The sequence below is a fragment of the Ascaphus truei genome, chromosome 17 (genome assembly GCF_040206685.1).
Source record: "Ascaphus truei isolate aAscTru1 chromosome 17, aAscTru1.hap1, whole genome shotgun sequence".
NCBI lineage: Eukaryota > Metazoa > Chordata > Amphibia > Anura > Ascaphidae > Ascaphus > Ascaphus truei.
The window spans coordinates 27,508,916-27,534,733 of record NC_134499.1 but is presented as its reverse complement, the minus strand read 5'-3'; the positions used below and the strand labels follow the sequence as shown (position 1 = coordinate 27,534,733).

The window sequence follows — 25,818 nt, the reverse complement described above, 5'->3', positions numbered from 1 at the left end:
AAAAATAAATCATCCCTTTTATTAATTAATGATGCTACAATGATTTTAAAGCATCAGTCCATCTTGTATTCATTTTTATCATTAAATAGTTTCCAGATGATTTTCTATTTTTTTTTTCCCACTAAATAAAAATATACTTATAATGGAAGATTCTCCTAGTGTTATTTTGGTAACAAACGTCCAACAGATTTGCTGTTCTTCATCAGATAAAAATATCACTTGTAAGCACAGACAGGTCTGCAACCCTGATTTTCACCATTATCTCCTAGAATACAATGCTTCCACTGCAGCGAAGGATTCTGGGAAATGACATGCAAATGAGCATATCTGATGCAGCCTTAAAACCCCAGTGTCACTTGAACAATGAGCAAGCTGGATGCTGCTGTACCAGAGCCCCTGCTTTTGGTAGTTGGGTTAAAGTGCAACCATGTTCATCCTGAGAATTGTAGATTAATTGGAGGTTGTGATGCATTTCAATGAAACAACATCAGTGTTCAAAGATATAGCAGTATATGAGCTTGTAATATACATGGTGCCTCTCGAGTGCAACCCCTTGCTACATACTAACTGGGTGAGTTACTCATATTGTAAATGTATTTATATTGACCCAAAGATCGGAAAACAAAACCTGCAGTGCCACATTTGTTCATTCTGTTCCGAACTCCAGAAAATAACAATCAGATTGTTTCCTGGTTCAATGTTCTGCCTACGTTTTAACTTATCTTATCGCTGTATACCTTTTCCTTTCCATTGCATCTCACTGTTTTTAAATGCTCATGTTGGCCCAGTAAAGGTTCTCATATGTAGCAGGGGATGGCCAACTCCAGCCCTCAAGGGCCAACCAACAGCTCAGGTTTTTAGGATATCCCTGCTTCAGCACAGTTGGCTCAGTCAAGGACTCAGTCACCTGTGCAGAGGCAGGGATATCCTTAAAACCTGGCCTGGTGGTTGGCCCATGAGGACTGGCGTTGGCCATCACTGACATATAGCAACACGTATGGAGGGGGTGAGGAAGCACAAGGTTATTGTACTTTCTGTTACAAGTTAAGCTCCATGTAAGTTTACGAACATGTATGGCAGGTAGATTTCTACGTCTCCACCGTCGTCATCAGGAAAATGTCAACTGACTTAGAATTTCCAGAGTCCAGGTTTCTTCAAAGCTTCCCGGTGTTCAGCGCCTTCCAAAGACTGGTGTGAATCGTGGTCCTCCCTTAAAAATGTTGGTTTATCCCACAGTTCTGTACCAAAGGAGCTTTGGTCTACACCATGGTGAGTCTCGGGGGAGTTGTTGTTGTTTGCATTCGAATTGCTCGGCTTAAACTTTCCTCTTCAGCAAACCCAGCTTCTGCAGGGCTTCTTGCCGGGGAGATTTCTGGTTATGGGAAATCGGAGGCAGCTGTTTGGAAGCCCCCGATAATTCCGATTCCTTGGAAGGATCTTCAAAGAATGAATGGTCTTGGTGGTGAATGAAACGAGCCCTTAGTTCTTGCACGTTGACACCCGATCTCATGATGGTGTCGAACTTCCTCAGGTGGCTTGGGTGAGTGCTCGCTGACCTGGGTGTTACCTCGGGAGTCACTGTGGAGGTGCGACCTGGGCAGTCTTCTGAGAAACACTTCGTTATTTTCATCTTTGACGATGACGACTCGTGTTCAGTTTTATCCACAACCTTGGCACCTTCACTCAAACCCTTTAGGTTTTTATCAAAACTCCCTTCTCTGTGTGCGTCCATTGAGTTGCTAAAATCTCCCCTGCTATCTGTAGGGAAAGAAGGGGTGGAAACCAGTGGTAGAATGGAAGCAGAGAATGGAACATGTCATTTTACTAGTTTAAGAAGTACTTACAATCCCTAGTAGTCTTGAGTTAGGGTGATGTATATATTGGAACCTGATTTTTTGTGCCTTTGTACTATTGTTCAAATTCTATATAACTGGTATATGAATCAATGGGGAAACCAGTATTCAATATTCTGATATAGTTTTAACAGTATGCAGTAGAGCAGGGGTGCGCAAACTTTTCAGTCTGTGCCCCCCCGCCTGCTCTCCCCCGCTGCTTGCGCCCCCCCCCCCCTTTACCTGGTGTCCGACATCTTCGGACATCACAATGTCATTTGACACTGCGTTAACATGGCGACTCATTGCTGGAAGCCGGCGGAGACCAGGCAAGCGAAATTACAGAGGCCTCGCACGTGCTCCCCGGCATTTAATTAGAATGCAGTGGGGAAGAACGCGGCACCTCTGTAACCGTCACGACCCCCCCAGAAAATATCACGCCCCCCCCCACACCCCCAGCTTGCGCATCCCAGAAGTAGAGTGCAGAGCAGAACTTACAAGCATAATGAATTCCTGCTCTATGGAGCTGACACTCTGCAATTTGAGTGTGGCTACACAAACATTTCCCATGTGACCTCATTTTGGGGATTGCATCATCCCTTAGCCCTTGCAAAAAACCTGTGTGCTGCTGTGCGTCCAACACCTGTTCCAAAGGAAGAAGGTGGTTGGGTTAATTATCATGAGCTCTAAAAACACTCCAAGTGAGTATTCAAATTGTCAAGCAATACCTCTACCATCTGCTGCCCTGTGAGGGTTGTCTCGTATTACCTGTGTAAAAGCCACAGCTCTTGCCGGTATAAAGGCTCGCATTAAACCTAGTATGTTTTACTGGCTTTCTTCAAGCGCCGGCACAATGAAGGATGCCACATTAGTCAAGTGATAATCTTGCTGCTTGGGACATTAGGTTAAAATCTTTTGCAATGCTCCAGTAACAGCCTTTTCTGTTGGCAACTCCATCTGTTCTGCAAACTCTCCTTGAGGCATTGGTTTCTATGGCATTTGGCAGAAGGTATATCAGAACAAAAGGCTTTGTGAAGGTCAGAAAGTGAGTGGAAAGGAAGATCAGATAGTTTAGCAGTAATCGTGATGTTGACCTTATAGTTAGACTACTTTTTTTGCTGTCTTACTTTAAACCCCTTCACAGCCAGAAGGACAAGTAATTGCAAAGGGCTTTATGAATATTATTGCTGATTACATGATAGCAAGAATGTAAAGAGAAGCCTAGTTGTAAAGGTACTGGTCTTTGAAACTAGTTTGTGACCCACTAGCAACTTTTTGTGACATTGGGACACCGCTTTTATCAACTTGTGCTGCCGGCTCTAAATAGATTATAAACTGTGTGACGCAGGGAGTCACTATGTGTCGCAGGGAGTCACTGTGTGACGCAGGGAGTCACTATGCCTGTAAACTCTGCACAACACCGTGTGCTGTGATCTCTGTACAAGAATACGTTATTACATTATTCATTGGTTGCATTTATTCATAATCCCCAGAGAACGCCTGAAAATTACATGTATACTAGAAGTAAAACACTAGGAGGGGAGGGGTTTGGTTCAACTCCAGTCCTCAAGACCCCCCCCAACAGGTCAGGGTTTCAGGATATCCCTGCTTCAGCACAGGTGGCTCCGTTGACTGAGCCACTGATTGAGATACCTATGCTGAAGCAGGCTCTCAGATTGAGGCGCCGATTGGGCCATCTCTGCGGAAACAGAGATATCCTTGAAACCTGACCTGTTGGGGGCTCTTGAAGACGGGAGTTGAGCACCCCTGGGTTACGACACATCAGGCTTTGTAGTTTCCATGTCTGATTAATAATATTTACGGGACATAAACAAGCACTTTTTATGTATGTTCTGCTTACGTGGAACACCCTCCGTCCAAAAGGAAATGAATCTGCACCTTCTCTGCTCTTCACAGCAGGTACCAGAGGTGGGGGGGGGGGGGAGGGGGAGAAAGCATGTGTTTAATTACCTTGTTCAGTATCGACATTATCATCATCATCTTGGTTCTCAGCATCCAGTGAATTAATGGTCTCTAGCAGATATTGCAGACATTCCTTCTCCTCTGCAGTCAGCCGGCAGAGCAGGTCTTCACCCTGCTGCGCAGGAAGTTAATAATATCAGAGCCAGGTACAAGGTCACCCTTCTTGACCCTATGGAATAAGGCCAACCTTTTCCTAAAAGTCCACATACTGCAAATTCATGTTGGAATTTCCCTACCCCAAGTCACCCACATAGCTCCAGTCTGTCCAGGTTTCAGCCGACTTGAACTCCCACTATCCATCTTTTTTTGTGGGTAAAGATTTAGGCCCATGTTTACTAAGCAGCATTCTGCCATAAGATGTTTTCCGAAGCTGGAAAACACCTTGACTTGAATGGACTGCAAGATGTCTTTCAGCACCAAAAGGTGCCTCACGGCAGAAGGCTTAGTAGAAACATTTGGCCCTTAATTAACCCACTGATGTTGCACTGTGTATTGATAGTTAGAGATGTGCGAAAGAGATGGAGAGATACTATAAACACACCTAAGACACCTGGGAAATAAGCCTATTTGCATATTTAAATTAGCTTATTTCCCAGGTATTTCAGGTGTGCTCACACATATCTCTCCGCGTGTTGCATAGATGATTGTTTCTCTCTCCAGCAATGCTAAATGTAGAGAGTTTGCAGAAAGTTACGGAAAAGGGTCAAACCTCTTTTTGACATATTTGCACATCTCTGTACATAGTAGGGGTGAGATTCACAAAGCGCCCGATATATTGAAGCTCGATCTACGTTAATTGCCATTCAAGTCAATGGCAGATAACGAGCTACCATATCCTTTAGTTGGGCTTCGTGAACCTCCCCCCTAAGTGTCCTTATACTCTTCAAGTCCCACACAACTTTTAAGAGACTATAGATTGGAGAGCAGGGCTAATCTGTGGGCTTCCGCCATGCAAGAATGGGTGACATTGTGCCTTGCCTGCTCTCGCAAGCAAATAATCCATATCAATAACAAACAGGAGAGTCCTTTTCTACGGTAAATGCTTGAGGTTTAAAGCCAATTAGGTATTGGCAGTCCAAAGTAAACTTGAGATCATTGGCATTGTTCCCCTGTATTCTTTATTGCACAGTGCACCTTACTCAACTATGTTGAAGGATGTTACATTTTTCAGGGAGCAATAGGGGTTTTTTCACCCACACAGGCAATTCACCTTTACCATGTTGGCTAAAGAAGAAGTACTCTACCTCTAGATCACTGCCCCCGCCCGAAGCTTCTTTCTTTTCTATAGCTCCGTCCATAGTAGTTTGTTTCGGGGGGGTGAGGAAGCCACGGGGAGCTTATATCACGCTGTGGGCTGTTCTTTCCCTTTTAACCGGTTGCTGCTACTGGCACCTGCAAAAGAGACGGTGCGTTATTTGGAAAGTATCAACATTTCTGTTGATGTGCATTGTTACTCAGCCCATTGTCATTTCTTCTTGTACAGACAGTATTATCTGGCACCAAAACAATAGCACTTTCAGCTGACCTGTTTATACGGCCAACAGTGTTTTAGTATGGGTGCTCAAGTTCACTGAGGAGGAAATAGGATTCACATTGGAAAAGCTAGTATGGTGGCCCCACTCTCTTGTAGTGGGTGAAATACACACTATATATATTCCTATATATATATTATAGGAATATTTTGGTCCCTTACTTTTTTCTTTATGGTGATCAGTGGGGTATAGCGGTGAGAACTCCTGCCAGATCCTCTGCCCTACAGCCTCAAGTACTGGTTCCAATATATATTTCTTCAGTAAGGCACCCTCCCACATGAAAAACATAATTTGGCTCACTTTTACATCTTCTTCCCCACCCACTGAGCGGGTATGCGGACTGCGTGATCAGCCGCCGGTAATGGAAATTACAAGGCCGCACACAGCGAAAAGGAGACGGGATCCTGATCAGCACAAAAATCTCTTTATTCTTCCATGGATACAAAGGAGGCACAGAAACTCTCCTGTGCATTTCGCACCACACGGGGCATTAGCAAGGTGATGATGCAAAACGCATAGGAGAGTTTCTGTGCCTCCTTTTTATCCATGGAGGAATAAAGAGATGTTTGTATTGATCAGTATCCTGTCTCCTCTGAACTGTGTGCTGCCTTGATGCTTCTAACATTTACCTTTTTATATGTGTTCTGTTCAGAGACATGGAAATGCCCCACCAGGGGTATTGTTATTTACTGTAAGGTGGCGGGGTTTGTCAGTATTTTTTTCCCACCATAACTCTTTTAATGTCTGGTTATAGCAGTAACAGTAATTGTATAGAGGCTGCCTGGCGCAGGTACAGTTCAGCGCGAGTTGCGACACAAAACGACGACTTAGCTCATACATTTTGCCTTTGATACATAGGCCGCGAGTCATCAGAGCCGACGCGCCGGAATCAGCGATATCTGATATTGGCTTTAATGGCAGGGATTGTCCTGTAATAACTCCTGGCCCTAGGACCCTTCGCCTGGAGGGAGGCGGCCTGAGGAAACTCTGCTGGACTGATTATAGACCTAGTGAGGGGTGATGTGTATCGTGAGTAAGAGATCTGACCGCATTAGGCGGGACGTGTAAGACGAGAACCAGCTGCATGGCTTTTATCTGAAGATTTTATGATTTCTATGTATATGTTTGTGCTGTAATAAAGGCTGCTGCATTGAAGTCTCTGCCTATGTAAGTATCTGCATTTACAACACAACCCTGAATACACCCTGTCACACCCTGTGTCCTTTTGACTGACCCTTATCAACATCTTAATGCCTTTCCTTTCTCAGGGAAGCCGTGACACTCATGGAATTATTCTTACAAATCCTACAGTACACCAAGGTTCTTTTATTCCCAACAGACTGTGAAGACAAGGAAGCAAAAGATAAATAATTGTACAAATGTGGTCTGGAAAACCAGACATAAGGAAGGTAGCGCTGGGTAAGGAGAACTTGCCAAGGGATTATTCACTGGCTGTATTATTATTATTATTTTTAATAACAATAATAATAATAATAACAACGTTATTTATATAGTGCTTTTCTCCCAATGGGACTCAAAGCGTTTCACAGTTACGAAAAGGAAATAGAAGAAAACATTTAAGGTTATTAAAGAGACCAAACACAAGGAAAGTTGCAATACAGGATGGGACGGTACTGTAGCTATTAAATGCCGGACAGCTTGTGGTACATTAATTAAATGCCTCGGTAGGCAGGTAGGTCATGAACCTGTTTTTATAGATTCCTCAAACTGTATTCAGACTGTTTCATAGCATAGGAGCAGCGCGGCTAAAAGCTCGGGCCCCAAAGGAAGTCACAGAGGTTCTGGGAACTGTTAGGAGCCCTTCACCTGCAGATCGCAGTGAGTGGGTGGGAGTGTAGGGAACTAGAAGCACTCTCAGATAGCTGGGTCATGTAGGGCTTTAAATGTCAGCAAGCCAATCTTAAAATAATTATTCCTGGTGATATGGGATTACATTTAGTGAGCCTACTGTTTGATGCTGCTGCGGCTCCGGTCCATTTTCCTACCTTCTGTAGAACCACAGATCCAGATTCAATCCTTATGATTTGTTCCAAATTTTTTTTTACATCCCATCTTTTTAATTTTTACTTTTCTTACATCAATCTCTCCCAGTATTTGTGCCGGGAGAAGGCGCGCACACTGTCCAGGAGTCGGTTCGCACTCTTTTTCTTTTGCAAAATTTGTGGAACTTCCACAATTTCGCAGGGGGTGGTTTTTTTTTCCCCAATGAGAGCCCAATACCTCCCCCTTTTTTTTTTTTTTTTTACCCATATTTACTGAAATGACAATTTTACAATTTTTTTTCTGAAAAAAAAAAAAAAAAAAACATTATTAATCTGACCTGCATTCAGTATAAGGGTTACTGATCACATGACCCTGCCAATTTTTTGTGGGACGAACGTAGCCTTTTTTGGGTAAAAAATGTTTTGATGGGGAAACGACAAACACATTTGCAAATGTCTTTCTATGGAAATGTTCCTTCTATCGTGACATTTTTGCAAAAGCTCTAAAAACAGGGGGAGATTTGTCATTGTAACAAAAATGTAACGAATTTCTGGTGAAATGGCAAATAAGTGACAATTCCGTAGAATGTTGATGGTTTTTGCCAGATTGTCCTGTTAATTTACCCAACGTGCGAGATCGTGTGACCTCTGACGAAGAAGGTATTTTCTAAAGTAGCTAATAGAAAATGTACATTGGTCAGCATCCATGTACTGTACACTTTGTTTTGTGCTGTACGTTTATTCATATAGTGCCAACAGTGCACACAGATAATAAACAGGACAGAATACAAGGAAACAATGATACAAACAGGGAAATGTTCATATCACATAAACACTGTGGGAAATTAATCCCTGCCCCGTACACATTACCATCTAACATAGTTTTTTTTGCCAAAGTACAAAATCACTGGATGGTTTCCCAATCGGTTGACCAGGGTCATGTGTGACCAGGGTCCCCAGTATTTGTGCAGCCCACGGGTACCTGGAATGCATGTACATAATCCCCCCCCCCCCTCCCCAAGTGTGTGACTTTTCAGAAACAAGTGGGCAGTGCGGATTTCTCCATTAAGGCTTTGGTTTGAGATGAAAAATCAAGTCATAGAGGTGACCCGCAGGGTAGAAAGAATGTGCTGTGGTCATAAGATTATGCTTATTTTGTCAACAAGGCTAAAAGATTAAAATACTATTGCCTAGGTTACAGCTTACAGGTTTTAACACAGACGTCAGGCTAAATCTTAAAGTTTTAAAGGTGTAGACGTGCTAGAGAAGAAAAAAGGAAATCATAGCACTATGATAAATATTCAGCACTCTCTTTAGAGCAGTGTTCATCAACAGGGGATCCGCGGACATCCCAAAAGGGGTCCCTGCACTTTTTATTTGAAAATTCTACCAAATACAGAGGAATTTACAATGCATTTGATCTCAGATGCGCTATTAGAGAGGGTTGGGGTTCCTTACAATACATCTGATCTCAGACGCGCTATTAGAGAGGGTTGGGGTTCCTTACAATGCATCTGATCTCAGACACGCTATTAGAGAGGGTTGGGGTTCCTTACAATGCATCTGATCTCAGACGCGCTATTAGAGAGGGTTGGGGTTCCTTACAATGCATCTGATCTCAGACGCGCTATTAGAGAGGGTTGGGGTTCCTTACAATGCATCTGATCTCAGACGCGCTATTAGGGAGGGTTGGGGCTCCTCATAATTATATTGGGAAATTCAAAGGTTCCTTAACCAAAAAAAGGTTGAAAACCACAACATACAAGCAGATATAAAAGGAGGAAGTAATTAGTATAAATCATAAAAACCTAAATAAAAGGGCCACATCAAGGGGAACCCTTTGCCCGTTAAAGTAAGGCATTGTGAATGACACTTTACCTTTAGTGTTCCTGTCCTTCCCAGCTGTTCTGTGTTTCACATACTTCCGTCTCTGAGCTTTTCTCCTCTGTTCTTCTTTTGACTCCAGCTCATATACCACACTTCTGTTGTCACAGGTCTCCAGAGGACATCCGCAGAGAGTTGAATGGTCCCTTTCATGTAGGTTCTGTATCGAAACACGTTACCTGTTCCTGCTTTTGGAAGGCAAATCGCTAAATGTCCTGGTGAGCCTGTCCCACGAAGGGCAGAGATTCCCCTCTAGCTCATGAAATTGGTGAACTCCCCTCGGGATCATGTATGTACTTCAACTTGCATGCAAAAAAAAAAAAAAAACTATTTTCATAGAGACGGCGTAAAACTGTGCAAACAAAGGCGCTCCTTTCACAAACACCGCTGCTCAGCAAGGAAGACTGTGGAACGGTCCGGGGAATACACTGGATGCTCTGTGATCAAGCAACCTGTTCCTGCAGTTATGAGAAAGGAGAGTTGGATGAGTCACAAAAATACCTGTTTTAGTGCACATATTGTCTTTGTCAGTAGTGACGTTACTTTGTAGTCAAACAGGCGGAATCTTGTTATAAACCAGATTTGTGTGTTAAAGTTCCTTAGAGCAAAGGTTCTCAACTCCGGACCTCAAAATACAGGTCAGGTTTAAGGGATATCCCAACTTCAGCACAGGTAGCTGAGCTACTGATTGAGTCACCTGTGCTGAAGCCGGGATATCCTTAAAACCTGGCCTGTTGAGTGGGGGCTGGGGGGAGGGTTTTGAGGACTGCAGTTGAGGACCACTTCCTTGGAGTATATTGGGCAATAAATGTAACCATTTGCTCCAGGATGGGTCCAAAGCACAAACTCTCCCCAGGATCATAAAATAGAAAAAAATAGACATGGTGCAAACTTGCTACCAGTGTTCCCAAAAAGGGTCTCACAAAGTACTTTAAATTGCCAGACAAATAAAGTGTGAAGGGATAACACATATGGAGTCTTTGGTCTTTTCTAGGGTGATATATTCATATTTAGTTGTTTGTCACATTTTCATTTTACTTTATGGATTTCACTCTCAAATACACACGAGTCTTATCACGCATTAAAATCACTATTTTATCCACTGGTCTAACAGTGACTATCAGGCTTATCCTTTTACTATATACTGTGTTAGCACTTGAATATCACTATTAGTGGTTCTGTTTGCGCTTGTTTTTCTGTTCTACATTTGCCCCAGGATGCAGGGCAAAACATTTCTTAGGCGAGTTTCTAATATTTGAGGCCAATCTCTTGAGCGCGGAGATTAATGCCATCCCAGATCTCAATGATTGAATTTACACAACGAGAAAGAAAAATAGTTAGATATTTACATTTTGGCACATCTCGCTGTAATATTTCAGCGAGCAGCTCCTCGCCTGAGCTGTTTTGATGCTGAGGATGCAAACGGAGCCAAGCTGATGCAAAACACCCTTTTACATTAATGCAAATGGATGCAACCTGAAATTGCTGCTCTTAATTTCAACCTGACATCATAGTGCTTGCATGCAGCATGGCAAACTGTGTGGTAGACTTGTGTTTGAAAGATCAAGAGCAATGGTCTCCTCCCATTTATATCTACTGCTCTCTGAAGTGGGAAACATCTTCACATTGAGATATGAGCGATTGTTCTTTGCAGATTTGGACCCGCCTCGGATCGTCTGGTTCCTTTGGTCCTCGGATCAGTCTCAAAAAGGCAAATTCGCACTTTCGGAGTTTCTATTTTATTTTAGAAAGCCATCCAAAATCCGTGGCCCAGGAGGTGGACGGGGATCTCTCTCCCTCTCCGTGGATAAATCCTTAAAAATCCGTCCAGATTGTATCCAATGGTGGACGTGGATTTCATCTGCACGGATTTTTTAGTGTCCAATCCGCTGGCGGATTTTGCTTATCTCTATTTACACTAACTCTTCTCTTCCTCTAGAGCGGTGGTTTCCAACCTTTTTTTTTTGGTTAAGGAACTCCAAGTGAAATTCTGAGGAACCCCCAACCTGCTCTAATAGCGCCTCTGAGAACATATGCAGTGTAAGGAGCCCCAACCCCCTCTAATAGCGCGTCTGAGATCAGATGCATTGTAAGGAACCCCAACCCTCTCTAATAGCGCCTCTGAGAACATATGCAGTGTAAGGAGCCCCAACCCTCTCTAATAGCGCGTCTGAGATCAGATGCATTGTAAGGAACCCCAACCCTCTCTAATAGCGCGTCTGAGATCAGATGCATTGTAAGGAACCCCAACCCTCTCTAATAGCGCGTCTGAGATCAGATGCATTGTAAGGAACCCCAACCCTCTCTAATAGCGCGTCTGAGATCAGCTGTAAGAGTGGGGCTCGGTGCGATGGCATCGCCATCAAGCCGGCCCGGAAAAGCACGGTATGCGGAGTGATTATGGGAAAGGCAGGTTTGTGGACCTGCCTGAGACATGTTAATATGCTCACAAGTGGTATTTTTATTTGCTGGTATCTCTCCACCAATTTATCACTGCTCTTCTGCTCACTTGTTACCTCGAAGTAACACAAACAGACCATTGTATGGCCACAGCAGTGTTATAACTTGGCAAAAGTAACCAGTAGATGGATATCCTATTCCATACCCAGCTTAACCCTAATGTAGTCCTTCTTGTCAACCTAGACCCAACACCAACTATCATAGATCCTGAGGGCTTTGGTTGCGTCTCCTATCACTGTCCAACTACTGGATATCAGCCTCTACTTTCCTAAATAAACGTTAGCTAATCTGCTACTGTAACAATTACCACAACATACTGTAGTATCTGCCTTCCTCACAAGAATACCATTTGTTACAGTATACCAAGTTTGTATTCTTCTGCTCTGTCAGCATCCGCACACTCATTTCCCCTGTAGAGTATATATATTTAGCATTTCCTTCCCTATTCAACTTCTCTCTAACGTCCTCATTTCCTCCACGCCTTAACCCTTCATCGTCTGACTCTACTGACAACACTGGTAAGAAGAAGACATATAAGAATGGGCATCCTGTCCCACAGCCGCTCTCTCAGTTTCTGCTTTCTTACCCGCGGTCCTACCCGCTGCATCCTCCTGACTCGTGTACATTTAATCTTACTATATCTGCTGCATGCTAACAAATATACCACACATTAAATCATGTTACAATAATAATTATTCGTTTACATCAAAGCCTTTCTTCATACCAATGACATTGATGACGACTATTGTTATAACAATATATTTATATTGATATACATTCCTGTATGAAAAAAAAATATATATATATATCTATCTATCTCCTGGTTTTCTATGAAATCCTTTATTACACTCTTCTGCCCCACCTTACATCTCAGCCCTAATTTCTCACTATACTCCTGCCCGACTTGCGTTCTGCCCAAATATATCTTCTGTCTACCCCTTTTGTATCTAAAGCCCATCTCCCCGCCTTAAACCTCTCTCACTCACTGTCCCACATGGCCTTCCCCTCAATATCCGACCAACACCCTCTCTATCCACCTTTAAGACCCACCTTAAAATACACCTCTTTAATGAAGCATATGGGTAGCATCGACCCTGGACCCCTACAGACGCACTTACCAGAACACCCTCCTATTGTCTCTATATGTTTTTCTTAATTATCATTTAGATTGTAAGGTCTTCGGGTCAAAAAACTTTAAGGGCTTCAATCGAAAGAGTTGCTAAATATAATTTTGTCGTAAAAGTAGAAAATTAAGGACATGAATTATGACATCATGTGCCGCTAATGGTTTAAGGTAACACATCGTTTTGTGATGCAATACGCCCTATCAATTAAAAAAACAAACAATTATTTATACAGCTAGTGCCTTCCCCTGTATGGTGTCGTTCGGTATGTGACCTGCACGAGGGTATGAGGGAGGACCCCCTGGGTGTGGCTATGATTCACTAGGAGAGGAGCGCAGCTGATGCAGCCCGGACTAGGTCTCCCCTCACAAGGTAGAACTGGGGTCACTGGTCAGTAGTATATATATATATATATGGCCAATAAAGAATATCACTTGTGAGCACATTCACATGTCTTAGACAGGTCTGCACCCCTGCCTTTCAACCATTATCACCTAGCATACAGTGCCCCCACTGCAGCAAGGGATTCTGGGAAATGACATGCAAATGAACACACAATGTGTCACCTTTTGCCTGGAATATCCATTCACATGGAGCCCATTTAAGCTGATGCACCCGACCTCCCTACCTGGGCGTATGTCTTCAGCCATTCCCTGACAGCCACTGTCCCTGTCAGGTGCGAACCTGGGCGCCCCTCTGTCAGGAGAAGTTATTGTAACTTGTCCCTATTACAACAATAAACAGCCCCTGTGCCCGCAGCTATCCCCCATGGTACTGCAAATCGGCTAGTGACCACATCCCAAGGTTGAAACATGTCTGTGAGGGGTTTGTACTTGCTTTGCTAGACCCATGCTGTGCTTAAAAGCTGTGTAAACGGCGATGCATCTGCTTAAATGGGCTCCATGTGAATGGATATTCCAGGCAAAAGGTGACACATTGTGTGTTCATTTGTATGTCATTTCCCAGAATCCCTTGCTGCAGTGGGAGCACTGTATGCTAGGTGATAATGGTTGAAAGGCAGGGGTGCAGACCTGTCTAAGACATGTGAATGTGCTCACAAGTGCTATTCTTTATTGGCTATATATATATATATATATATATATATATATATATATATGCTACGTATATTAATATATATGATTTTTGACGCTGAGCCATTTTAACCTCTACACGGTCAGGTCATTTCAATGAATCGCAGGTCCCTCTGGCAGTGAAGGAGTTAACAGCCCTAAGCACAAGCAAAAGATAAGTACAAGATATCACTGTACACCGAGCTAGTTTCAATAAAGTTTGTTGACAGAAAAAAAAAAAAAGAAGAAATGTTACTCCTACACTGCCTGTGATCTGCGGGATACCAGGAAGCAGGCGGGCGGAAGTGAGAAGAAGCCGGCAGATGTAACATAGTAACAAAGGCAGCAGCCGGATCACACGTCTCTGCACCGCGGGAAGAGGGACAAGCTGTAAGGGACAAGGTCAGAGAGGACTCGCCTTCCTGCGGGGCGGGGGAGACATTACGCCTAGGGCTGCGCTTATACGTCGCGGCAAAACAAATGCATTGCCGCCGTTCGCGTGCGCTTATAGTAAGTGCAACGGAGCGACAGCTTGGTCGCGATCGCTGGAAGTCATCCCTATTTGATTTTTCCAGCGACCGTAGCCTGGTGTCACCGTCGCCGGCACTATAAGCGCAGCCTATGGCTGCGGTCCCAGTCAGCACTGTAGCACGCGCGCCCGGCAGGGGGGGGTGGAGGGGGGCGGCGCATGCACAGCGCTGCACCGCGATCTGCGGTCCTGGGAGATAGGGAGCGTTTGTGGAGGAGGCGTAGCAGGGGGTTTGCAGGGGCGTGGCCATGACCTCACGCGGCTGGTTCGCCCTCATTGGCTGAACCGCCGGCGGGGGCGTTGCCACGCCTCCGTCGCAAACTCTGAGCTCAAATTTCCGTCTCGCTGAAAACCTGTCGCACACCGCTGGGGAAATGTGCGCGACAAGGTAGTAACTGGGACCAGACTGACTGGGGGGCCGGAGCTTCAACGCACAGCGCACGCCAAGGCGTGCGCTGTAGAAGGTAGTGGGGCCACGACCTATGGCTGCCAGAGGGGCAAGCAGAGTGAGCAGTCGAATGTTAAAAATAAAGTAGTGGTGCTGTTACAGATTTGAAGGATAATTGCACAGCACAGCACCCTGTAGAGTTTACAATCTAGGATATTGGTGCTGGGAGATAAAGCAACTTCTCCAAGGTCACAAGGAGCTGACACTGGCAGTGAACCAGGCCCCCCTGCTTCAAACTCCGTATAGAGCCAGTGTCTGTACTCGCTGAGCCGCTCCTTCTCACGTTAACCCTGCATAGGAACATTGCTTTAACCCCTTCCTTGGTTGCTAACATGGTTCCCCTCTCCACTGTCCTCTCTTGATACTTCACTGCGGACCAGAGCAGTAAGAATGTGCTTTCCCTAGGCTTGGGTTTTCAGGATTCCACCCCAGAGGTGGTTGCATAAATGTCCCAGTGCTATTGTTCTCAGTGTCACGAGGCACTCATTCTGCAGGGATATACAGTATTTAGGAGTGGCGCAGTAAGTAAAGACACTGACTCTGTCAACAAGGACAATGAGTTTGTGTCAGACGAGCCTGGTTTCATTCTTGGTTTTAGTTCCTTATGACCTTGGGCAAGTCACTTTATCTCCGCACCAAAAACATGGATTGTAAGCTCATCTGGGCAGGGACTGTGTGTGTAACAATCCTATGTGCTGCGTACCGCGCGCTATACTGTAATTGTGACGCGCTTTGTGTCCCATTGGGAGAAAAGCGCTATATGACAAAGTTGGGTTTTTAAATTTTTTTTTATTAAATCCCCTTTTCTTAAAGTGGGAGCGGTAAATAAAATTAAAAAAAAATAGTGGTGCTGGAGATTTATAAATCAAAAAGTAGCGGTACTCTGAACACACTAGTACCCTGAACACACTAGTACCCTCACATGCCCGCTCAATGGGCAGCCAGGTGTCTTACAGAATAACTGCTTACTAGTCATGGGCCTTACTGCTACCCATTAGGTTCTTATCTACCAAAAGGCAAGCAGGTCCAGTTAAATGTATATTTTGTTAGCAAATACATTTTGATTAATATTTCTATTCAAATGAAGCAGCAGCAGCCCGGGGATCTGATTGCTCTGTTATTAAAACACAATCTTAAAGAGCTTTTCTCACCTTCTATTTCAGATGCTGCAAAACAATCCAAGATTCAAATTTGGCATCCACTGCCTGGCGTTTCCCATTCTCGCTCGCTCCCTCTTGCCCTAATATTAAAAGCTCTGATCTGAAAAGCAGTGTCATCTGAAATTTGCAGCCCTGTGTATCTGTTCAGGGGGAACAGGTGCTGCCTCCAATTCAAAGAGCCTAAGGTCCACAAATAAGACCGCTAGCGGGGTGCAGAATATACAGTGCATCGAGCAAACATACTGTATCCATAGCACCAGTGGCTTTCTGCCAAGTCACCGACAATATTAACAAACTCTGGCCCAGATTGTCTGTCTCTAGGACACAAGATGTGTGTTTAGAAAGGATTTGTCATTTCTAAACATCGCAGTTCGCATTACCTAGATTCCCAACACAGACAGAAAATTAATATAGGGCTAGATACATCGGTATATTTTTATCACTAACACATCAGTTGCTTTTAAAAAAAAAATGTGTTAGTAACATATTACAAAACAGTCCAGATAGAGCATAGGGCCAAGTGGCTTAAGTAACCGTTTGATATATATTACACCAGTTAAAGGTCCGTGTTAATTATTGCAATTGTTTTTTTTTTAAAAAGAGTGCAGAGTAAACCAGTGTACCCTTTTTGTGTGTTCCATAGGAATTAATTCTCTTCTGAGAATATCCAATTTTGCTGTTTTTTGTTTTCTTTTGGTTTTACTGGATGACTAGTTTAATAAAAAAACGAAGTTTTAATGTATTAAACCATTAGCAGTTTCACTGTTCATTTCTAATGCCCCGTCAGTTTTCTTCTGCTTAAAAAAAACTAGTGTACCTGTATTAATCCATATAAAATAAATAGCAAAAGACCATATATTGTAGTGATCTAAGAGTATAGGCTGTTCAAGACACATCCATCAATTTCACCCTTTTGATTAATGGAACTGCCGTAGAGAACAAATTTGTAACGTAAAGACGTCTCAAATAAGCTACGTATCTGTTCTTTTGTCTCTATAACATCATAAAATCAAAACTTGTTACATTAGAAACCAATGGACAATAGCTTAAACTTGCCCCAGCCAGCTGTGAATTCCGAAGGTAAAAGGACAGCAGAATTGACAATGATATTTCTATACAAAGAGTGATCCACTGGCCTTGCAGAAGAATTGGATGCTTATAAAGTGATCTCAGTTTTCACACTGAACATTAAGAAGACAGAGGACGAAAGATATCGTTTGTCAACTATCCCATCATGAATATGTTCAATGGTCACTTGGCTGTGACGGCAGAAGAGGTTGACCAGGGGTCAGAGAGTATTCACCAGTCAAACCTTGCAGTGTTTCTACAGCCAAAGAAGCGGAAGCTGGTTCTACACCTGGATTTGAATAATACCATCTTGGTGTCGGATGCTGTCACTAATCAAGGACCCCGGGCAGCATTGAACTCCTATTTGAGCACCGTTACCTGGGGACAGTTAAGTGAAACAGGTAAGAAGGCGAGGAGTTAATTGTCATCTTACCATAGGAGTGTAGTCCTGTAAGAGACACGGTCTATGTATCAAAGAGAAAACATCGCTGTGACTTAAAGGGTTAGGTTACGGCCCCAGTGTCCGCTCAAGCACGCGCGCCTGGCTGCACGTGCATGGGTGGAAGCTGCGATCTGTGGTCAGTGCTTGAGCTGCAGGGGGAAAGACAAGATAGCGACGGGGGTGAGGAGGGGGATGGCGGGGGCCTGGTCATGATGTCACACGGCTGTTTTGCCCTCATTGGCTGAACCGCCGCCGTGACGTGGCCAATGCTCGGCCGCCCGCGCCAAAAGACACAAATCTTGTCTTTTGGCCAAAGCAGTCTCGCATTATGTCTTGTATGCGCGCGCACACGCCGACTGGGGCCTGCCCCATAGAGGGCTGTGCCTTGTGTGCGGTGCAAGCGCCACAGCGGCCACTGGGGACCTGACCTTAGTCTCTCCCATCAGTGTACTAATGACAGTGATGAGGGGTTTCATATGGGTGAATTATTCCTGAATCTGACTATTTTTAAAAGCTAGTTTGCAAATATGGTGGGCATAGACATGGGAGAGGGTTCTTCTGGTGACTAGCTATTTTGTGATGTCACTGCTGTGTTTTTCTTCCAGGTGAATGGCAGTGGTTAAGTGACCTCTCCGTCGCACCGCCATGCAAGGATGCTATCAACTACTATTCTAAGTTTGGTCGTAGCTTGGACTTCACCAACACCCCAATGGGGCAACGTTTCAAGGAGGTCCACTCTCATCATATGCAGCTCTTGGAGTGGCATGGAGAACCGGACAAGGTGTTCACTATAACTGGAGAGGATGGCAAGAGATACAACTGGATCCTTCCATCCTTCTTCCACCTGCTAGAGAGTCTCCACCAGCAAGAGAGGCAGTTCTCTGTGGTGCTGCGGACGTTTGGGACGGACCTCCCCCTTGTGCTCCATGCTGTCCGTTCTGCTTTGATGGGACAGCACCCGGATTTCCCTCAACTGCAGACAGTGCCGGTAAGTGTATGTTGTGTTCGTGTTGGAGAAGCTAAAAGGGAAGGTGCTTAACCTTACTCTTTGAGACTAATGTACTATAATTATATGGGACAATTCTGCATAGCAGGTAAAGAGTTTTTTGTTGTTTACACTTCTCAATGTTCTTGGGACATAAAAAGACAAACTTAGGGGTCACTAGAGATAAACAAAAACAAAATGGAGTAGGGGGGTTTCTGCTTTAAGCTGCTGGTCTTGATTACACTTAATAATAATAATAATAACTTTATTTCACATAGCACTTTTCTCCCAATGGGACACACAGCGCATCACAATTACAGGGTAGTGCCCATAAGGCTGCGGCCACGCTAGCGCTGGGCACACAGCGCTTGCCGAGTTTAGTTTGTGCAATTTAAATTGTCCCGCTCACGCGGTGCTCGGGCACGCACGCTCTCCCAGGCTTGGCGCTTGGGGAGACAAAAAAAAGTGATTTTTGAAGCACGCTCAACACGCCCCCACGTGCGCGCTTGCAAAATAGCCAGGAAACCCGGCGCTCATGCTTGGAGAGCTGGTGATGTCACCGCTCTCAAGCATGAGCGCGGTCTGCGCCAGCGGGGGACGCAGCCTAAGGTTGATAGACACAGTCCCTGTCCAGATTTTTGGGTCAATCAAACACATAAGATTTGTACCCTGTATATATGCATTTGTTCTGAGCGCTGTTGCGTGGACTTGTACCAGTTCTCTATCCTGCCCAGAAGAGCTTACATTCCATGTTTATGGTGCCTGAGGCACAGGGAGATAAAGTGACTTGCACAAGGTCACAAGGAGCTGACACTGGGAATTGAACCAGACTCCCCTGATTCAAACTGAGTGTCGTTTATATACTTGGCGACTCTACTCAATGAGCCGCTCCTTCTCCCTTTAACCCTTCCTTTGGTAATAATATTGTTCCACTCTCCACTCTCTTCTCTTGACACTTCACTGCCGACCGGAGCAGTAAGAACGTGCCTTTTCCTAGGCTTAGGTTTTCAGGATTCCATCCCAGAGGTAGTTGCATGAATTCTCCAGTCTGTTGTATCATTGTAAAGGAACTGTAGAGAAATACAAGTTGTTATAAAACCGTGTCATCACCCCGTCCAGTGCCACAATTGACTGCAACTTGTTGCAGATTCTCCTGGCACTGAAAGATGCGAGATTCTAAAGAACCATTGTTCTGAAAAGTTGACAAAACAGAAAACCGGACCAGAGAATCTGTTTGTGCGGTGACCTTCTTACTGCTTGCGACAGATAAGACAGATATATAGATATATATATATATATCTATATATCTGTAGCAGCTGCAATTTCTCAGATTCAGGCCTTTATCAAGCAGCATTGGTATATTTATTAATAAATACTTTAGCAGGAAAGATACATTGTTCTCAGGGATTTCCTGTAGTAAATGCTCTGTGTGTGTGTAAAGCCTTCTCTGATTGATGCTGTTTTCTGTAGAACATTGCTGAAAAGCTGATGCACAAAAGCTATGTAATCACAGTAGATACTGGGACAGGCTGTTTGCATTACAGATAGAATCATTGCTGCAACATCAGTCCCTATGATGCAGTATGTACAGTATGTATGTCTTTATATAGAGCCATTAATGTACATAGCTCTTCACAGAAGTAATACACACGATATTCATATAAATAACAAATAATACAAATAACAGATCATGGGAATAAGTGCTTCAGATATAAAAGTAACATTTAGGAAAAGGAGTCCCTGCTCCCAAGAGCTTACAATCTAATTGGTTGGTAGGAAGAACGTACAGAGACTGTAGGAGGGCGTTCTGGTAAGTGCGTCTGATAAGAGGGGTTCACAATTCACTCCTCACCATTAGTTAACCAAGCAATTTGACATCTGTCTTGCCCTAAATAGTCTAACACTGGAGGATTTCAAAACCATAGTATACGACCAAAAAGTTAGTGTCGCCATGTTAATTAATTCCAGAAAAAATATGTTCATTGGAATAGATGTCATTATAAACTAGAACATGGGTGTCCAACTCCAGTTCTCAAGGACCATCAACAGGTCAGGGTTTATGGATATCCCTGCTTCAGCACAGGTGGCTCAATCAGTGGCTCAGTTGTTGACTGGCCAATTCCAGTCTTCATGGACCACCAACAGGTCAGGGTTTACGGATATCTCTGCTTCAGCACAGGTGGCTCAATCAGTGGTGATTGAGCCACCTGTGCTGAAGCTGTGATATCCTTGAAACTTGACCTGTTGGTGGCCATTGAGAACTGAAGTTGGCTACCCCTGCTATAGAACATGATGATTTGTAGAAAAATATTTGAGTGAAAATAAATTGAAATAAGACAAGCTGTTGAAACGATATTTGTTTAACGAGATGTACAGAAAAGTGCTGTCTACGGGAAGCATTACAGTTCTAACTGTGTAGCATTAGCAGTATAAGGAGTATTCCAATATTTATTACAAATATGTAAATTAGATACAGATAAGATAAATAATGCCTCAGTAGAGTAAATGCTGGATTGCACCCACTATCAGTGTGACCTTATGATTTGGAAGAAGGAGAAGGCAATTCATATCCACGTCTGTAATTGCTGTATGATTTCTCGTTCACAGATCACAGTGGATCTTACTCCCGGTCAGATCCGTTGCAGTAAACGAGAGGCAGTGCTCACTCGTGGTTCTGAACGCATTTCCACCAAAGCAAAGGGGGGGAATATTTACGATTACTTCAGTACCATGGAGGGGATAGGGGGCTTTCAAGACAACTTTGACTGGTAAGAAACAGTAATATGTTCTTACCCTGTGAAAAGTGTTCAATGTAATGCACATCCTTCTATATGAACCAAGCTCAAGGATCAATCAAAACACTGATCTGCATAGATGTCCCGTTATCAGGACGTATGGCATCCGTGGAAACCGACATAAGAGAGGAGACAAAAATACGTAAAAAAAATGACGGGGTTTATTGTTACACTAAAGGAAAAAATACCTGGGAAAACAAAATGGAGAGTGCAAAGCATGCAACAGGCTATGGTAGCGAAGGGAACAAACAAGACGTACCAAGGTTAGCTGCAAGCATTGCAGTGCTACATGCAAAGAGCAAAAGTAGCAGGGGACAAATAATGTAGAGGGGGCAAATAATGAGCAGGGGGCAAATAATACAAACGGGAATACTACAACAAACAAGAAGGTTCCTGAAAATCAGTAGAACTGGGAGCCTGATAAATAGGAACAGGGAAAGTCGCAGCGCTAGGGAAAAGGAATAACCTGACCCCTGACCTGTAAACGGAAAGTTCGACAAGCAAAGAACTAACAGACTGGGTGGGGTTTTATACCCAAACTAAGATGGCAGTTGGCCTCATGGACTGTTCTAGTTCTAGGCCTTAACTTGACTCCTCGGTGCGCCCCTACAGGTCTATGAGGTGTACTGCAGGAGGGAATCATGACACCTGTGTTGAGTGTTTGAGATGTAAAAAGTCTCCTGTTCTTCTGACAAGGTTCAGACTTGTTATTGCTGTATTGGTCCTAGACACAGAATATCTGAACAAGAGACTGGTGAGAACTCAAGATCTCGTGTACGACTGAGGAAGAACTCTCATGTCGGCCTATGTAAAAGTTTTGCAGCCTGCAATGAGCTTAACCTTTCTTTAGTAAAGAGAGACTTGTACCATATTGCATTTTGTGGGAGCGCAAACTGGGGGGGGGGAGAAACATTTTCTGTTGGGGGGCGCTGAACCAAGACCCGCGCTTACAGAAGCCCCCACAACATTTAAACCGATTGCCGGGGGATACCGCGGGGCCTCTGTAACTGTCTGCCTCTTACCTTCTATCCGGGTTCTCCTGATAGCGACGGCGCCTCGCGATGATTACGCAACGTCGCAGGAGGAGGCGATGCCGGAAACCAGATAAGAGGATGGGGCGCGGCTTAAAAAGTGTGGCATAAAGCACCTTTCAGGCCTAGAAAACACACACAGCCTATTCAGTAAAGTGGGCCGTAAGGCCTCTTCCGGAGCCAGAAGGTGGCTCTACACAGTGGAACCTCGTAGTGACTCTGTCCCTTCATGTTGATCCACTTTAGTTTTGTGCATGGGAAAGACAAATGCTAAAACTCAGTCCATTATTAAATCCTAATCAAGGACTGACATGCATGCATGTACGTACGTACGTACGTACGTATGTATGTATGTATGTATGTATGTATGTATGTACGTACGTATGTACGTATGTACGTATGTATGTATTCACTAATTTAGACTGACCCCATTGTTGCTTCTGTTGTAATCCAATACAAAGCTATTCTGTTGTACCCTAGGTGGGCTAGAAACCATTTTTCCAGCAGGGGCGGGAAGCCATTTTGGATTGCGCCCAACGACTGCGACATTCAGCATATCTTCATAGATGACAACATTCGTTTAAATGAAGAGGATACCATCATCAACTGTCAGGTGGGCTTCTTGTGCCGGGGTCTGTGCATGGCAGAGCGATGCGTTAGTGACCTCTTCACATACCACCGCTATATGGCACCATTTATTATGCATTCCCAGTGCTTGTGGTTTATTTAGCTCCCTTGTTGGGTGAAGCAAATGGATAGTTTATACCAGGGATGGCCAACTCCAGTCCTCAAGAGCTACCAACAGGTCATGGTTTTCTGGATATACCTGCTTCAGCACAGGTGGCCTCAGTCTTTGACATGAAGATTGCAGAGATAACGGTCATAGTTTTCCTCGCAAACTCTCACGCAGTCCAGAAAATAATCCTTCTCTGCAATGGCCCGGAGCAAGTCTGTCTGCACCAAACAGACATCATACAGCTCGGACGTGGGAGCGCTGCGCTCACTCTTTGACTAAGCCACCTGTGCTGAAGCAGGGACTGATTGAGCCACCTGTGCTGAAGTAGGGATATCCTGAGCACCTGGTCTGTTGGTGACCCTTGAGGACTGGAGTTACCCCACCCCCCCCCCAGGTTTATACCTAGTGGTGTGTCCAGGGCCTGCGTAACTCATGGTATAATATGCCTCACTATAAAGGCTTAGCCCGGGGGCCTTATTTCAATTAATCTCATGTCTGTATAATTGAACCTACTTCCCACATTATCCCGTATGCATATTTATGAATTACGAATCAGTAGAGATGGGATTGCAACGGCAGCAAATTGTAACAATAACATTTAGGCTGAAATTGCATTTTAATGGTGTAAATGATGTTTACAATTCAAGCTCTAAAGAAACATTGATTTGCTGCCTAAGATAGGCTCTGCGTTTGCTTACAATAGTTTATCAGACGCGTGGCAGAAGCGAGGGCAGGAAGAGCTCTTCAGACATCCAAAGCTTTCTCTCTCTCATGCAGTATGTTGCATATATTACAAGGGTGGCCAGCTCCAATCCTCAAGGGCCCACCAAAAGGTCAGATTTGAAGTATGTCCCTGCTTCAGCGCAGGTGGCTCACTGAACGACTGCAGGCATTTCCTTAAAAGCTGACCGATCGGTGGCCCTTGAGGACTAGGGTTGGCCATCCCTGATATATTCTAAAATGTGGATCCTTGGCATGACATTACCCAGACTTCTTGGCTGCAGCTTAACCGCTAGTGACATGTGACACAATGAGGCTAAGGAAGCCAATTTTGGGGCCTGCGAAAGACATGCAGAAACACACATGGGTATTGTATCTTTGCTATCCAATCAATATAAAATAAAAAAACACTGGTTAAAATGCCATTGAAAAAGACCTATTTGAAAGTGTTTTACAACACTGGGGCAAGTATCCCAGGGCACATTTGAAAAACAGATTTATGTCTCAATGTATCTTTACTGGTAAAAACATGTTATTAATAAATTTTTTATATATCATTTTTTTTAATGGGGTATGGAAGGAAAGGTTATTTTTTAAAGCAAATGACATTTAGGTTTGTACGTAAGCCAGTATGTTATCGGTATCCCTTTCTACCAAATAATTTTTCATTATCTTTTATCTATTTCATCATCACACTGGATTGTCTTCTTCCAAGGAAAGAGAACCCATATTATCAACGGATATTTGAATAAAAATAACTTTATTTCATATAGCGCTTTTCTCCCAACGGGACACAAAGCGCGTCACAATTACAGTATAGCGCGCGGTACGCAGCACATAGGATTGTAACACACACAGTCCCTGCCCAGATGAGCTTACACTCTATGGTTTTGGTGCCTGCGGCACAGGGAGATAAAGTGACTCGCCCAAGGTCACAAGGAGTTGACACCGGGAAGTGAACCAGGCTCCCCTGCTTCTAACTCACAGTCATTGTTTACAGTCAGTGTCTGTACTCAGAGCCACTCCTTTTACATAAGCCATATGGCGCAGTTTGTGTTTGGTATGTAGGCATTGCACAGTTGGTATTAAGCCCCCTGTCTTGATGTTTCCCTGTTGTTTCATCTATTCTAGGTGCTTCTGGACCAGGAGAGTGGCGGGAGGTCCCGCAGCGCTCCCACGTCCGAGCTGTATGATGTCTGTTTGGTGCAGACAGACTTGCTCCGGGCCATTGCAGAGAAGGATTATTTTCTGGACTGCGTGAGAGTTTGCGAGGAAAACTATGACCGTTATCTCTGCAATCTTCATGTCGAATAGACAGAGTCGCTGTTACAAAAAGTTTTATTTTGCACTTCTATTAACAGTACTGTATTTGTTATTTATACTGCTGACAGTATATCACTGTACATTGCACAAGAGATTATCATCTATTTTTCAGTTTTTAAGGCTCAAGGAACCATTTCTGGGTTCTAATCTGTAATCCGAGGATATCTTTGCCACCTCCTCTCTTCCTCCGTGATATTTAGTTTTGTTTAATGAATGATGAATATTCTATTACAGAGATTCCAAACTCCAGTCCTCAAAGACCACGGACAGTGCAGGTTTTACGTACAGGGAGTCCTCGCTATCCAACGTTTCACTTTACGACGAATGGCATATCCAACGCTTTACAATGCAACCCTATGGGCCGTTTTCCGACACCGGAATGCGTTATCCAACGCTCACCGCTGCTGATTAACATGGAACTCGCTTTACAACGGTTTCACTGTCCAACGCTACTTCCAGAACGGGTTCCGTTGGATAACCGAGGACTGCCTGTATACCCCTGCTTGAGCACAGGTGGTTCAGTTAAAATGATTGGGCCACCTGTGCCAATGAGAGGTTATCCTTAAAACCTGCACGGCTAGTGACCCTTGGGGACTGGCGTTGGAAACCTGTCGATGCTGTAGCTGGACTTTCCAGCCTGCGACTTCTGCACTGGAGCTTAATGAATTTCATTAAAGCTTTTATTTATTTATT

General features: G+C 44.1%; 2 protein-coding genes and 1 long non-coding RNA gene across 4 annotated transcripts; 1 reads left to right on the top strand and 2 right to left on the bottom strand.

Moving 5' to 3' along the window:
• Positions 1 to 16,233, bottom strand: LOC142468191 (uncharacterized). 2 transcript variants are annotated; one of them, XM_075574434.1, is made up of 5 exons: positions 16,017 to 16,233; positions 9,229 to 9,692; positions 5,060 to 5,207; positions 3,804 to 3,927; positions 1 to 1,758 (listed from the first exon to the last, which is right to left on the bottom strand). In XM_075574434.1, the coding sequence occupies exons 3-5, from the start codon at positions 5,111 to 5,113 to the stop codon at positions 1,316 to 1,318; spliced, it is 621 nt and encodes a 206-aa protein (XP_075430549.1). In that variant the 5' UTR covers positions 5,114 to 5,207; positions 9,229 to 9,692; positions 16,017 to 16,233; the 3' UTR covers positions 1 to 1,315. The 2 variants fall into 2 exon arrangements, with proteins under 2 accessions (XP_075430549.1, XP_075430548.1); XM_075574433.1 differs by having other exon boundaries at positions 3,804 to 3,930; positions 16,017 to 16,231.
• Positions 14,129 to 25,818, top strand: LOC142468190 (uncharacterized). Its single transcript, XM_075574432.1, has 6 exons — positions 14,129 to 14,290; positions 16,029 to 17,494; positions 18,141 to 18,523; positions 21,128 to 21,288; positions 22,827 to 22,959; positions 24,934 to 25,818. Exons 2-6 carry the CDS (start codon positions 17,260 to 17,262, stop codon positions 25,114 to 25,116), a joined length of 1,095 nt encoding a protein of 364 aa, XP_075430547.1. The 5' UTR covers positions 14,129 to 14,290; positions 16,029 to 17,259; the 3' UTR covers positions 25,117 to 25,818.
• LOC142468192 (uncharacterized) lies at positions 18,811 to 21,871 on the bottom strand. Its single transcript, XR_012788597.1, has 3 exons — positions 21,794 to 21,871; positions 21,314 to 21,381; positions 18,811 to 19,590 (listed from the first exon to the last, which is right to left on the bottom strand). It is a non-coding gene; the product is annotated as an uncharacterized LOC142468192 (long non-coding RNA).

Bases quoted from the DNA above. Each gene is read 5' to 3' on its own strand.
- LOC142468191 (XM_075574433.1), bottom strand. From the start codon at position 5,113: ATGGACGGAGCTATAGAAAAGAAAGAAGCTTCGGGCGGGGGCAGTGAT. The intron at 3,931-5,059 runs GTAGAGTACTTC...CTTCCTGCGCAG, and splicing joins GCGGGGGCAGTGATCTAGAG to CAGGGTGAAGACCTGCTCTG. The intron at 1,759-3,803 runs GTAATTAAACAC...CTTTCCCTACAG, and splicing joins TAATGTCGATACTGAACAAG to ATAGCAGGGGAGATTTTAGC.
- LOC142468190 (XM_075574432.1), top strand. From the start codon at position 17,260: ATGAATATGTTCAATGGTCACTTGGCTGTGACGGCAGAAGAGGTTGAC. The intron at 17,495-18,140 runs GTAAGAAGGCGA...TTTTTCTTCCAG, and splicing joins GGGACAGTTAAGTGAAACAG to GTGAATGGCAGTGGTTAAGT. The intron at 22,960-24,933 runs GTGGGCTTCTTG...CATCTATTCTAG, and splicing joins ATACCATCATCAACTGTCAG to GTGCTTCTGGACCAGGAGAG.